At 42.8% G+C, this 12,892-nt stretch overlaps 1 protein-coding gene across 2 annotated transcripts; it reads left to right on the top strand.

The window, feature by feature from the left end:
* The first annotated feature begins 114 nt into the window (after nt 1-114).
* LOC137893770 (probable D-lactate dehydrogenase, mitochondrial) lies at nt 115-11,013 on the top strand. Of its 2 annotated transcripts, XM_068739205.1 has the most exons (11): nt 115-249; nt 1,852-1,964; nt 2,882-3,023; nt 3,447-3,588; nt 4,426-4,585; nt 4,685-4,884; nt 6,567-6,695; nt 7,344-7,471; nt 8,432-8,522; nt 8,619-8,730; nt 10,477-11,013. In XM_068739205.1, the coding sequence occupies exons 1-11, from the start codon at nt 157-159 to the stop codon at nt 10,676-10,678; spliced, it is 1,512 nt and encodes a 503-aa protein (XP_068595306.1). In that variant the 5' UTR covers nt 115-156; the 3' UTR covers nt 10,679-11,013. The 2 variants fall into 2 exon arrangements, with proteins under 2 accessions (XP_068595306.1, XP_068595305.1); XM_068739204.1 differs by having other exon boundaries at nt 4,426-4,884.
* Nucleotides 11,014-12,892: the final 1,879 nt, after the last annotated feature.

Genomic DNA, 12,892 nt, shown 5'->3' with positions numbered 1-12,892 from the left:
ATTAAATGCGTAACATATAAAAGGGGCTTCATATAAATACTGTTTAATTTTGAAAGGAGTCAACGGACGTCCTGTTTGTAGATCGTTCCGTTTAATGCCACACTGTTCAACCAGCTCCGGTTGTTTTGACGCGTCTGAGGACCGGAGTCGTCAACAATGATATTTTCCGCGCGGCCCGGCGGGCGGCTGGTGTCTTTCGGCCACTGCTTGCTACAGCGTCGTGAGATTAAATCGGCGAACACCGCCAGAGTGAGTGACGCACGAATTATAATCTCTTTTATTTAAATGTCGCATCGCACAAGATCGCGTTTGAGCGCACGAAAAATCACGCACGAACCCAGAGTCAATCATGAACCCTGCGACCCACGTGACTCGCCACTCCTGCGACATCTCTCTAATTCTAATGGAAACATCAGGGACGGGAGTGTTTTTAAAACTATTAGGCAAAAAGTGCTGAAACTATTTCTACTGAACTTTGTTGAGGGGAATATGTCGTTCTAGGCAGAAGCATGTGTTCTTCAAGATAAGATGGAACTTTATTAATTCTGATTCCAGGTTGCTCCAAAAAATTACAGAAAATAATAAATAGAAATAATAAAAATATAAACTGAACAGAATAAATATAACAATAACAACAACAATAGGAAAAAATTACAAAACCCAAAAAGGTTGTTAGATCACCAACTTTTTTCTCCCACTCCGGTGGAATGAAAGAGATCGGTCCAGCTCTCCTCCAAGATTCAAGACGCAAAACAGATACTACATTTTTATTTTATCTATTAAATGTTCCAAAATGTAGATTCTAAACATTGATGAGAAGTTTTAAATGAAGTAAAGGTGGTGAGAAGCCAGTGGCAGATGGGACGAACCACGCTGGCGCGTCAGCACCGTATCGAGTGCGCATGCGTGAAACCCCGGATTGGTGCGTATCGCTTTCACAGAAACCCACGTGACCGGTACAGGCTGTCGTCCGGATGTGCCGCTACAAAAGGAAACAAAATGTATCGACTTGTTGCGGGTTCGTGGATGGATTACATTGTTTGATGTCCCTGCTGGATTTCCGCTTTGCTCCCATTCATGGATCGTTCTCGGAAATGTGTGAATAAATCCATTTTTAGTGTTATTTCATATGATTGAACACTTTGGTTAATAAAATCCCACATAAACATTTTAACTCTGAATTTTATGACATAAACATTTGCTATAATTTACATGCCAACTCTTGAGCATTTACACAAACAAGCAAAATGTGAACCCTTAACATGAAGGACTTCACTCAGCAAACAAGTGAAGAAAATGATATTATACAAAGATGATCATAGTTTAAGTAAGAGACGAGCAATGGAATAAAGATTAAATATTAATGTTGGGTTTACAGCATGCAAGTTTTTCCTTTTTTTTTCCTTTTGTTTACCCGCAATGATTTTAGATCTACAGCAGAGGTCACTGAGTGACCAACACAGTGTCAATACAGTTTGTGTAATGTGTCAATACGCTCCTTGAGGCGTCATTAACCCATCACTACTTACAAGTTTAGCTTTAATCTTGTACTTGATTACCTAAATGGTGGCACTTCAACACCTGATGAGGGAAGCAGGCTTTTTTTTATTTTTTATTTTTTTACCACATTAGCTGTCACCAACTCTTCCCCTGTGAAACATGATATCTATCAAACATCTATGTGTGAGGCTGCTAAATAAAATTAGATTATGCTTGTGTCTCACTTCATGATTTTCAAGCAGGAAAATTTAAGATTTAACAAAGTTTGGCATATTTTTCTCTTGATATTAGAGAATGCATCAATTCATATCTGCATTCATAGATATTTTACCTGTGTGTGTGTGTCTTCAGGGTGCTGCTGTGGAAAGTGTCCTCTCTGCATTCAGGTCCATATGTGGTGAGGATGGAGTGTCATTGGGTCGCTCTGTCAGAGAGCAACATGGCAAAGATGAGTCTTCACACAGGTCAGTCTCTGCCTCTGTCACACAGACCTATTATAATCATACTAGATTGCAACAGTATTTTTGTATTATGGAAAGTAAAGGAAGGTGCATTTCCACCTTAACAATTGAATAAAGGTTTTCCAGCCATCAATGGCTTGGTGGTGGGATCCTCACCTCGAATGATTGAGCCCTGGTCATATTAGTAGCCATTGCAAATGTCTGTTGTTACTAAATATCCTGTTGAGCTAGAAACAGTTTCAGAAAGTGGTCATTATTTGTAATAAATGATCAATCTTTGTTTGCAGTCACCAGTCTATAATAACATTTAAGGCTAAAAAAAATATTATGTTACCACAAGCTTACCTAGATGTTTTGAACTTGTTAAAGGAGTATCTGAAGATTGTGCTTTGTGTGTGAGCAGACAGGTTTCAGGTCAATGTTGTCACCTGTCCTGTACCAAATTGACAATGAATGGCAGCTACTATGTTCCATATTTTCAAGACTCTCTAATTCAGACAATCTAATATTGTGCAGTGATATTTTCTTCTCATCATTCTTGAATGACACCGTCTTACACAGTTTGAGACCTACCCCAACTCTAAACTCTAATAATGACTGCAGTTCATCCATTCAGGCCAAAACCAATTCGATCTGCCATTCATCCCGTAAATCATGTGAAGAGAAGAGTTGCAGAATATCTCCATTAACAGTGGTGATGTACCAAAGCGGTTCCTGTTCTAATACATGCCATGTATCACTTATGTTATGTTAATATTTTTTGTGTGCATGTTTCATGACATGGTCCTCCATTATGGGATGAGTCCTTTGTGTTTTAGTTGCCCTGGGATAAGTGATTCATGACTAAAAAAGTCATAGACCGGATGACTTTCCCACTGAATTTTACAAAGGCTGAAAATAAAAAGCCCTTTTTTGTTCAGATGTTATCCCCCAGATGTGGTGTTGTTTCCTCGCTGTGTTGAGGAAGTCAGCGCCTTGGCTAAGGTCTGCTATAACCATCAACTTCCCATCATTCCCTTTGGTACCGGAACTGGTCTGGAGGGCGGGGTCAGTGCAGTAAAGGTAAAGAGGTAGACCTCGTATTTCTGTGTACATGTGTTTGCAGCAAGGACCTTTTATCCATGACGAGACAACACAATGCTGAGACGACACCGACGTCAACAGAGCACTGACTCATTTTTTTTATGGATTAAATATTTTTTGTGAAATACAAATGAGAAAAAAATGTCATTTTTTGGCAAAGAGCTGCTATATAAAACTATAAATGCTAATGCTATTGAAAGGGACATTGATAGCATTAGAGTGTCTCACAGTGTCTTTATATTAGAGTGTAAAACACCTCTATCAGACAGAGAGACACTCGGTTTAACTACAACACCACACATTTCAGCTCACCGGACTGCTTAAACCTGATTTCTATGCACGCTACGAAAATGATTATTCAATCTTCTCATTTTAAACCCATGTTCATATATTTCCTCTTAGGGTGGTGTGTGCTTCAGCCTGAGAAACATGGATCAGGTGCTTGATCTCCACCAGGAGGACTCTGATGTGACGGTGGAGCCTGGCGTGACACGGAAGGCCCTCAACCACTTCCTGCGAGACACTGGCCTGTGGTTTCCTGTTGGTCGGTCACACTTTCGCAAAGCTTTTGTGACAGTTAAACTAGAGTATGGGCACCAGCATACAGAGACATAAACCAGAGGTGATGTTTAACGGTAGTTTACGAGCATAAATAATCCAGAACGAAGAAAACAGGACGGGCAGGCGTCGCAAAATGCTGAACTAAAGAACACTGCCTAGAAATAACACTATAAATAACCAAGGGGACCGGCTGGAAAAGATACACAGCCTAAACTAAACAACTATCAAGGAGCAAAGAATTACTGTAATAGGCTATGACGACGAACCAGCCGGAAACAAGTTCAACAGGAATCATCATCTGGCAGGGAACAGAGGGTCGAGTCAGGTCTTAAGGGGTAACTGATGACTGGTAAGGGCTGTCAGGTAACTTCATTCAGACAGAGAATGTGGCCAGCGGCACAGAATGAGTACAAATGCAGGTTTGTAACAGCTTTCACTCTGTTAGCTCAAGAGCTAGTTAATGTAAAGGCTCAGTTGAAGCAGGTTTTAAAGTGGGAGCATTATTTAGCATGATTTAGCATCACGCTGTCAGCCTGCACGAATGAGCTGAAACGATCTGGGAATCTAGTGAGATAATCAGTAGAAATCTTTAGTCTTTCTCCACATGGAAAGCTTTCACTTTTCCTTTAACACAAGTAAATGTTTTCTATTCTGGTGAGCTGGGAGGTTGAACATGTTTTCAGCTTCTGTGAGACTAAAATACCGTCATATCACGTGTTTCCCATCGTTTGGCTCAAGATAGGATGTGAAGATGGTGCCGAGGCAACTCTTTTCATCAGTTGTGACTATAATATATATATAATATGAACTATCATCTCAGATCCCGGTGCCGATGCATCGCTGTGTGGGATGGCTGCCACCAGTGCATCCGGCACCAATGCAGTGCGCTACGGAACCATGAAGGAAAACGTTTTAAACCTGGAGGTGGTTTTGGCCGACGGGACCATCATGCACACGGCAGGGAAGGGCCGGCGCTCCAGGTACGCAGCGGCTGCTTTGCGCCCACAAACGCTCAACGTTGCCTCGTGCATCTTATCTCTTCCAACCATCCATCCTGTCTTCTTTTATCAAAACGGAAGGAAGACATCAGCAGGCTACAATCTGACAAACCTGTTTGTCGGGTCGGAGGGCACCCTGGGGATAATCACCAAGACTACACTACGCCTTTATGGCATCCCAGAAGCCATGGTGTCAGCCATCTGCTCGTTTCCCTCCGTCCAGGCTGCTGTGGACAGCACAGTGCGGATTCTACAGGCAGGAATACCCATCGCTCGAATCGGTAAGGGGATAAGGCCTCACAGCGACACAATAGATAGCAGCACCATGCCAATGACCTGTACTATATGTATATTTGTATGCAGTACACAGTAATGTAATGTACTATATTTGATAAAGGCTTAATAACGTTCGTGACAAATGAAACTGCATTCCACTTGCAGCTGTTTTAGATTGAATGGCTTCCGGTGGTTTACTGTTCTGACTGTCAGTTGACAGTAGAATCAAGAAATGTTGCAGCACTTAGACAAAATGTCACAGTGCAACACAAGAAACTTTCACAAACTGTTCATCAACATCATCGATATTTACATATTGAAAACTATTACTTAAATAACTTTACAACCATTGATGTGTTTTTCTACAAAGGCCATAATATTCAAAAAAAAAATTCCAAAATCTATTCATGATCGATCATATCGAATGCCTCACTAAGGTCAATGAATGCGCTCACTGTATATCATTTTTAATCGACAGCTGTTCACAGCTAAGGATGTCGAACGATTGCTCCTGAAGCCGTACTGATGGGCATTTAGTGAATCATAAAGGCATTAAATTTGATTTCAAACAGTTTATCAAATAATTTTGAGAATTGTTGAAGCAGTGATTTTGGCCTATAATTAGATAAAAGATGTTTATTTCCGCTCTTATGAATTGGAATCACTTTGGCTATTTTTATTTGATCAGGAACAACACCATTTGTTGGAGATATTAGTAAAATGTTCAATAATACAGTGAAGGACTTCCTTGATGAGCGACGTATCAATACCATGACAATCAGCAGATTTATTCCTTTTAAATTTGTTTACTAACACATCACTTTGACATGCTCCATTTAGAAACATAGTTTTACTATTAAAAGTAGAAACCTCAATATTTACATAGGGTAACTGTCCAGCTAATTTAGGACCTACATTAACAAAAACAAATGATTGAAAGCATTAACAGTTTCCTTTTTGTTTTCAATTGTTTTTTTCGGGTTTGTCATAAATTTGGGGAAAACCCCATCTTCTTCTTATTTTCTATGACTTCATTTATTACCTTCCTTTCATATTTCTCCAATAAGTTATCATAATAATCTTCTCTCTGGCTCTTTATTATACTTGTTCATTTGTTTTTAAAATCTTTATACAGTTTTTCGTTTTCCTTTGTTGGATTTAAAAATATATAAATTCCATATACAATTTTGTCATTTTGAGGGGCGGCTCGGTGGCGCAGTGGTAAGCACTGTTGCCTCACAGCGAGGTGGTCGCAGGTTCGTCTCCGGCTTGTGGCCATTCTGTGAGGAGTTTGCGTGTTTTCCCCGTGTCTGCGTGGGTTCTCTCCGGGTTCTCCGGCTTCCTCCCACCTCCAAAGACATGCAGCCTAGGCTGATTGGTGACACTAAATTGCCCGTAGGTGTGAGTGTGTGTGTGTGTGTGTGTGTGGCTTGTTGTCTGTCTCTGTGTTGCCCTGCGATGGACTGGCGACTTGTCCAGGGTGTCCCCTGCCTCTCGCCCATTGACTGCTGGGATTGGCTCCAGCTTGGCCCGTGACCCGATAGCGGAATAAGCGGTTAGAAAATGAAATGAAATGTTGTTATTTTGGATGATTCTCATGGCTCTTATCATTCAGTAGAGTACGGAGTGCTGGAGTTAATAATCTGCACATGCACAAACTGGTGTGTGTGTGTGTGTGTTTATCTAGAGTTTCTGGATGATGTTATGATTGATGCATGCAACAAGTTCAGCTCTCTGTCCTACCCGGTCACCCCGACTCTCTTCCTGGAGTTCCATGGCTCTGAGCAAAATCTGAATGAACAGATCAAAACAGCAGGTAGGAGCAAACGAGCATCACTCTTTGTGTCACAAGTTTGTTTGAATTTGCTTTGACTTGTGAGATGCTGGGGACCCAGAGAAATATATATTAATATATATTAAATATATCACATAATAACAGGGAGACCATGCTCTATGCATGAGCGGGACTTATTCTTTGTGAAGTGAAGGTGTCTGCATCCTACCAAAACTGGAACGTCCACATGCGAAGCGGAATGATTCCTTAAAAGAATAACCTGCTGCTAAAAAAACCCAATCTCTCCCCATCTTCTGAAGTGTAGAAGTCTCCCAGACAGAGACTGAATGCAACATATTAAAATACGAATAAAAGTCCCCACTCTCACACACAATGCTACTGAGTAGTGTGGTTCCAGAATTATTCAACCTCATGATCAAGATGAGCATGCAGAAAAAGATGGTTAAAAATAGAAAAAGTAGCCCGGAACCATCCAGATAACTGGCAGAGTTTTGGGGTCCCGTGTTGTGGAAGTAAGAAAGAGAAACTTTTCAGGGCTCTGGATCAGCAGAATATGTGGAAGAAGAAAAATCAAGCATATGCTGAAAAGACCACCCACTCCTCAGTGAAGCGTGGGGGGTATATATGAGCAACATCACATCAAACAAATTGTTTCCTTTGTTTCTACAGAGGACATTACTCAGAGTAACGATGGTTCCGAGTTTAAATGGGCTCTGGATGCGGAAACACGGGATAGGTTGTGGAAAGCGCGTCATGATGCCTGGTACGCTTGTCTGGCCATCAGACCTGGCTACAAGGTAAAGATCATTTTATTCAATGAATGAATATCTCAAGAATATTTTTGAGTTTTCGATGCTTGTTTTGGGCGAGAGGTTAAGCCGCGTTCATCTTTCTTTTTTTTTGTGGAATACCTAATGTGGCCTGACCTCACTCAGACTTTGCCCCCCCAGGTAATTTGAGTTTGAGACCCCTGTTCTACATGAAATGTCTCCCAAAAACGTCCTTGGATTATCTTGAGTCACGGTGTATTCACCTGAATGTCTTTTTTTTTTTTTTTTTGCATGGCATGGTCATGTCATGCAAAAGTCAGTGTGCAAAAAAATTAATGTGAGAAAAATTCAATGATGAAACATTTTAAAAGTAAAGGGAAGGCAAGAGAAGACCACAGCTTGATGACATGTAGAGTACAGTGTACGAGTGTAAGAGGAACTTTGACTCATACTGTTAATACCAAAATTCTAAATCCATGCTCAGCTGGCAGTGTCACATTATTACGTCTCACCTTGCTGTTACTCCTCACTTTTCCCCGTGTGAAACATTCAGTACCTCCAGAGCTCGAGGTGACGAGTTACTGGCTGCCGTCAGTGTCCCATTGTCACGAGCACATCACAAGTTCCTCCTGTGGTTAGCAGGCTTTCTCTGATGGCTCTGTGCTGCACAACGCCAAAACCATTCTGAGGCAGTAAAGTTTGAAATCCTAATGAGTGCGCCGGACGGGCAGCGCAGTGGCTCAGTGGTCGCGCCGTTGTCTCACAACAAGAAGGCAACAGGCTCAAATCCGACTTGGGGCCTTTCCGTGAGGAGATTGCCTGCGTGTGGCTCTGCGATGGACTGGCGACTTGTCCAGAGTGTACCCGGCTTCTAACCCGTAGACTGCTGGGATAGGCTCCAGCATGACCTGCGACCCGGTAACGGCAATGCAGTTCCAATACTATGACCTTATCTTCTGTGTATTTGTGTGTGTGTTTGTCCCACAGGCCTACTCTACAGATGTGTGTGTCCCTCTTTCTCGACTTCCTCAAATCATCGTGGAGACAAAGAAGGACTTGATTGAGAACAGTCTCACAGGTGAGAAACGCACTACGAGTGTCTTATTTCTCGTGTTTCATCTCCGTTTGAAGTGCATTGTGTTACAGGACTGAAGGGAAGATGTTTTTGCTGTAGGTCCAATGGTGGGCCATGTCGGTGATGGGAACTTCCACTGTCTGATGCTGATGGACCCTGGTGACCAGGAGCAGCTCCACAGGGTTCACCTGTTCACTGAGAGGCTGGCCAGGTAAAGTCCCTGAAGCCCAATCTGCTGCTCAACAGGACGTTCCTCTCTGGCGGTGCTTCGTGATCTTCAGGAAACCACTGCACTTTAACTGGGGAGCCAGTAGAATGTCCTAAAGCTGCGTTTGTGGCACGGTGTTAATAATGTCGGGCAAGGCTCAGACTGAATTCAGTTATTTATACAAGCGTGAATGATACGCCCAAATCCTCATTTATCATAATAACACTAATCTCTGTTATTTAATGGTTCAGAGAACGGATGCTTCGAGCTCCGGTGAATGCTCTGCCTCAAAGCCAGACGAGGTCGCCAGGCTTCACTGCGCCCTCTGAGCAACTTCTCTTTGTTTTCCTCTGTCATTCTTTGTTTTCCAACTCCTTTCTCTTCCCTCTAATCTTCCCCACCCTTTTCCTAATCCCCCTCACTCTGCCCACCTACCTTCAGACAAATGCAGCTCCCCTTTAGGATCGCTTTCTCACCCATCTTTTTTTTTATAGCAGCTATTGATTTCAGAAGACTTTGCTTTTAGTATTGTGTTTTGAAAAGGCTGCTGGATAATGTGTTGTCTGTCCATAGATGATGAGTTTTGGGTACACAAAACAATCTTCTCAGCTTTATTTTGAAAGCCACCGGCTGTACCAGGGTCATCTATGGAGGTCAAAGAGCACAACTGAATATTATTCGGGAGTTGATAAAGGGGGGACCAGGGAGATTAGCAGAATGACACATTGATAGAGTCAATTTGCTTATTTTCAATTGTTTAATGTAACTGTTAGGTGCAGAACAGTCCCATCTGGTGGGCAGCGATGTTGTGCGCCCTAAAGGTATTGTGATGTCACTGGGTCAAGAGGTGGAGCTATGAAGGTGATAAATAAATGAGTTCCGGAAAGCGGAACAGGAGAGAGTTGGTTTGAAGGAGCGCGCCAGACCAGTCGGTCTTGGCTGCGCAAGAGAGAAAAAGAATCCTTGACTCTGCCTGCTTCATTCCGATGCGTTTGTAAATTAATATCACAATGTTAGAGACTTTATCCCTAACACACATGCAGCCATTGATGTCACTTTATTGACATTAAAAATCAGAAGGAGCAGGTCCTCCTTCTTTGCACTGCCTTGTCTCTACAGCAGTCCAGAGCAGAGCAAATGAAGCTTGTAGAAGTCAGGGATCGAGCCCCCTCCTCTGTTAACGGTTGTTGCTCGACCTCCTCCGAGCCAGTCCCTTTCTTTCCCATCAGGTTCAGTAAAAGCACGTTTAATTTAGGTGAACCTGATGGGGAGGGTGGCTGGTTCAAGTCCAGCGTGGACCACAGTGTGGAGTGTGAACCGTCAGCTGGAGAGGTGCCAGTTCACTTCCTGAGCACTGCCGGGGAGCCCTTGAGCAAAGCGCCGAGCCCCACAAGCTGCTCCTAGGGTGCTGCCATGTGGCTGCCCATCACTTCATTGTATCTCCATTAATTGCATGTCTACAGGCCCTTTGTGCGCGTGTGTGTGTGCGCGCTACTGCTCCGGCCTCTGTGTGTGCTTAATGTATTGTGTAAATAAATAATTTCCCTACTGGGAATTAATAAAGTATTGTAAATCTTAAATCCTAAAATAAGTGTTTAAACTATGAGAAGGTGGCTGAGAAAGATCATCATTAATAAACGTTTATATATAAATGCATATTCATATTGTACCTGCATATACTTGAACACAAAAATGTGTTACCAGTGAACGGTTTTGCAGTGACAGACTATGGTTTTGTGCTCCCTGCAGGCGAGCCCTGGCCATGGACGGTACATGCACAGGGGAGCACGGAGTGGGATTAGGAAAGAGAGCGCTGCTGCAGGAGGAGATGGGACCCACGAACATACGTGTCATGCAGGGTATCAAGGATTCCCTCGATCCAAAGAACCTGATGAATCCTGGAAAAATCTTGCTGCCTGGAAAACCTGAAACGGAATATCAGTCCGAGTGAAGATCACAGGAAGCAGAATCCCATACCGTGACGCACGTGTTCACTCATCAGAGGCTGCTGTCGGAGGGGGGGGGGGGGCAGTAGCCTCAGGAACCCACTCGTCGTTACGTAGCACGTCTGAACGAAGCCGAACCTCCAAGGATTGGTCGAAAGTGCCAATAAGTTATCAGTGGGAGTGAATTGATTGTGTTAAAGAACTTTTAGAACTTTCAGAATTTGCATCCTGTACCTGTTGATTAAACTGAACTTGACTTATTGTACAGATAATATTGAAGGTAAGAAAATAATATTGACTGAAATCACAATAAAGTTACATAAATGCAGTTTGATTGGTTGAGAAAATGCTCACACTTGTATTTCATGGTTTTATGAGCTGCAACACAGAATGTCGTACACCTGATCAATGAAAAATAATTACTCAATGCTTCACATGTTAAGCACTGAGAGAGCGCAGACCTCCGCCGAGCAGCTCATTCCCCTCCCATTTAAATCCACATGGTGATCTGGATCATCACTAAAAGGTTCTAAATTGTTCTTGATATCTTTATACACCAACCATGAAAAGTAAAAGTGAATCAGAATGTATTTTTAACTGATTTCTGAATCCCTAAATGGAGTTTTCAACGATTAAATATTTTTACTGACTCCATTCTGAAACTCGGTGAGATAGAGGCCCCCACCCTACACGACTGTGTCAGATTCCGTAAACATCGGTCAATAATCAACCGAGATATTGAAGAACACATTTTGAAGCTCCATTGACTGCAATGTTCCTGAACATTTCAAAGTGATCCGTAATACAGGATCTCTTCTGGATCATCACCAAAACGTAATCATCTATTCCTGGTAACATTTCCTGAAAACTTCCCCAAGATCCGTCTGGAACATTCCGAGTTATCGTGCTAACGGACGGACGGACAAACGCCAGCGATTACATAACCTCCGTCTCTGTCAGGTAAGAATCCAAATGCACAGCGGTAGAGGGGAAACCCAATAACTGAACTGGGGTAGTCAGTCCATGCAGGCAAACAGGATCAGGGTTTAGTGTCACAACAATCTGGCGAGGGTGTGGGTTCCGGGCTGAGGAGAGATTAGCTGCAGGTGACCGGAATGAGCTGATTGCAGGAGGAGGATCTGGAAGACAGGAGAAGTTAGTGCATGGAAAAGCACAGGCACCGCCTCAAGCCGCGACAGTCTCGGTGATTAGATATTCTCAATTGCAAAACCCATTCGCAAATGAATGAATTGCAAAATTGAAGACTGCGAAATAAAAATACCATTTATGAGAAAGTGGTTCTGAATATATGCAAGCCACGCCCTCAGAAACACCCGCAACCTCCAATAAAGCAGCTGTAGACAAGGCGACTGAGGTCGACCCATCTAAAAGAGGATGGGTGGGGGGGGGTATGAGAAGAGTATAGGTTAGGATTCTGCTTCTCCTCCTCATGATTTTGGTGTTCATTTCATCATACAGGCAGGAAGCTCTGCAACCACCAGATGATAAAGAAACCCTGGAGCCTTCAGGCTGCAGATATATATTAGAACTATTTGATGTGATTGTGCATGTGTGTGGTTAATGTGTGCAACTGTTGGTGTGTGTGTGTGTGTTACATTTGCATGCCTGCAGAGGAGAGAGAGAGAGAGAGAGAGAGAGACCATTTATAGACTTGCTGTCATCGCAGCAGGATCGATTAACACCTATTGCAGTAAGTATTTCACCATATTGGGCGTCAAGGCCAAGAAGACTGGAGTATAAAAGGCTGTGATGTTGAAGGGAACCATCGAGCCACACGGGATAAACCCAGGCTAATCTGACACACACACACACAGAGATTAAACCTATGTATAGGAACCAAACGTGTGACCCAGTATTGCCAAACATTTGGCATGTGCTGGAAAAAACTGTGCCTGACTTTGATATGTAGGCATGACAAAAAGATTTTGATCGATTACGTTGTCACATTCGGTCACACACACCCTCCATAAGGTGTTCTTTGTATTGTGAAGACATTTATATACAAGATAAAACGTTGCTCCTTCAATTTACTACGTTTTTACTGTGTTTCTTACGTTTTTACAATGAAACGCACAACGGAATTCCTCTTGCAGCCAATCGTCCGATATTCAGACATCATCTCCTGATCTTCTGACAAATAACAAGAAGGGGAAGGGGGGGGGGGGTTCCCTTAAATCCCAGGAAGTTTATTTTGTGAG

The sequence above is a fragment of the Brachionichthys hirsutus genome, chromosome 5, assembly GCF_040956055.1.
Source record: "Brachionichthys hirsutus isolate HB-005 chromosome 5, CSIRO-AGI_Bhir_v1, whole genome shotgun sequence".
NCBI classification, from domain to species: Eukaryota; Metazoa; Chordata; class Actinopteri; order Lophiiformes; family Brachionichthyidae; genus Brachionichthys; species Brachionichthys hirsutus.
The sequence above is the reverse complement of the archived record's forward strand: the minus strand, read 5'-3'. Positions and strand labels throughout refer to the sequence as shown.

Excerpts from the sequence above, each read along its gene's own strand:
- LOC137893770 (XM_068739204.1), top strand. The coding sequence starts at position 157 with ATGATATTTTCCGCGCGGCCCGGCGGGCGGCTGGTGTCTTTCGGCCAC. Across the intron at positions 1,965-2,881 it reads AAAGATGAGTCTTCACACAG|ATGTTATCCCCCAGATGTGG; the intron begins GTCAGTCTCTGC and ends TTTTTTGTTCAG. Across the intron at positions 8,523-8,618 it reads GATTGAGAACAGTCTCACAG|GTCCAATGGTGGGCCATGTC; the intron begins GTGAGAAACGCA and ends TTTTTGCTGTAG.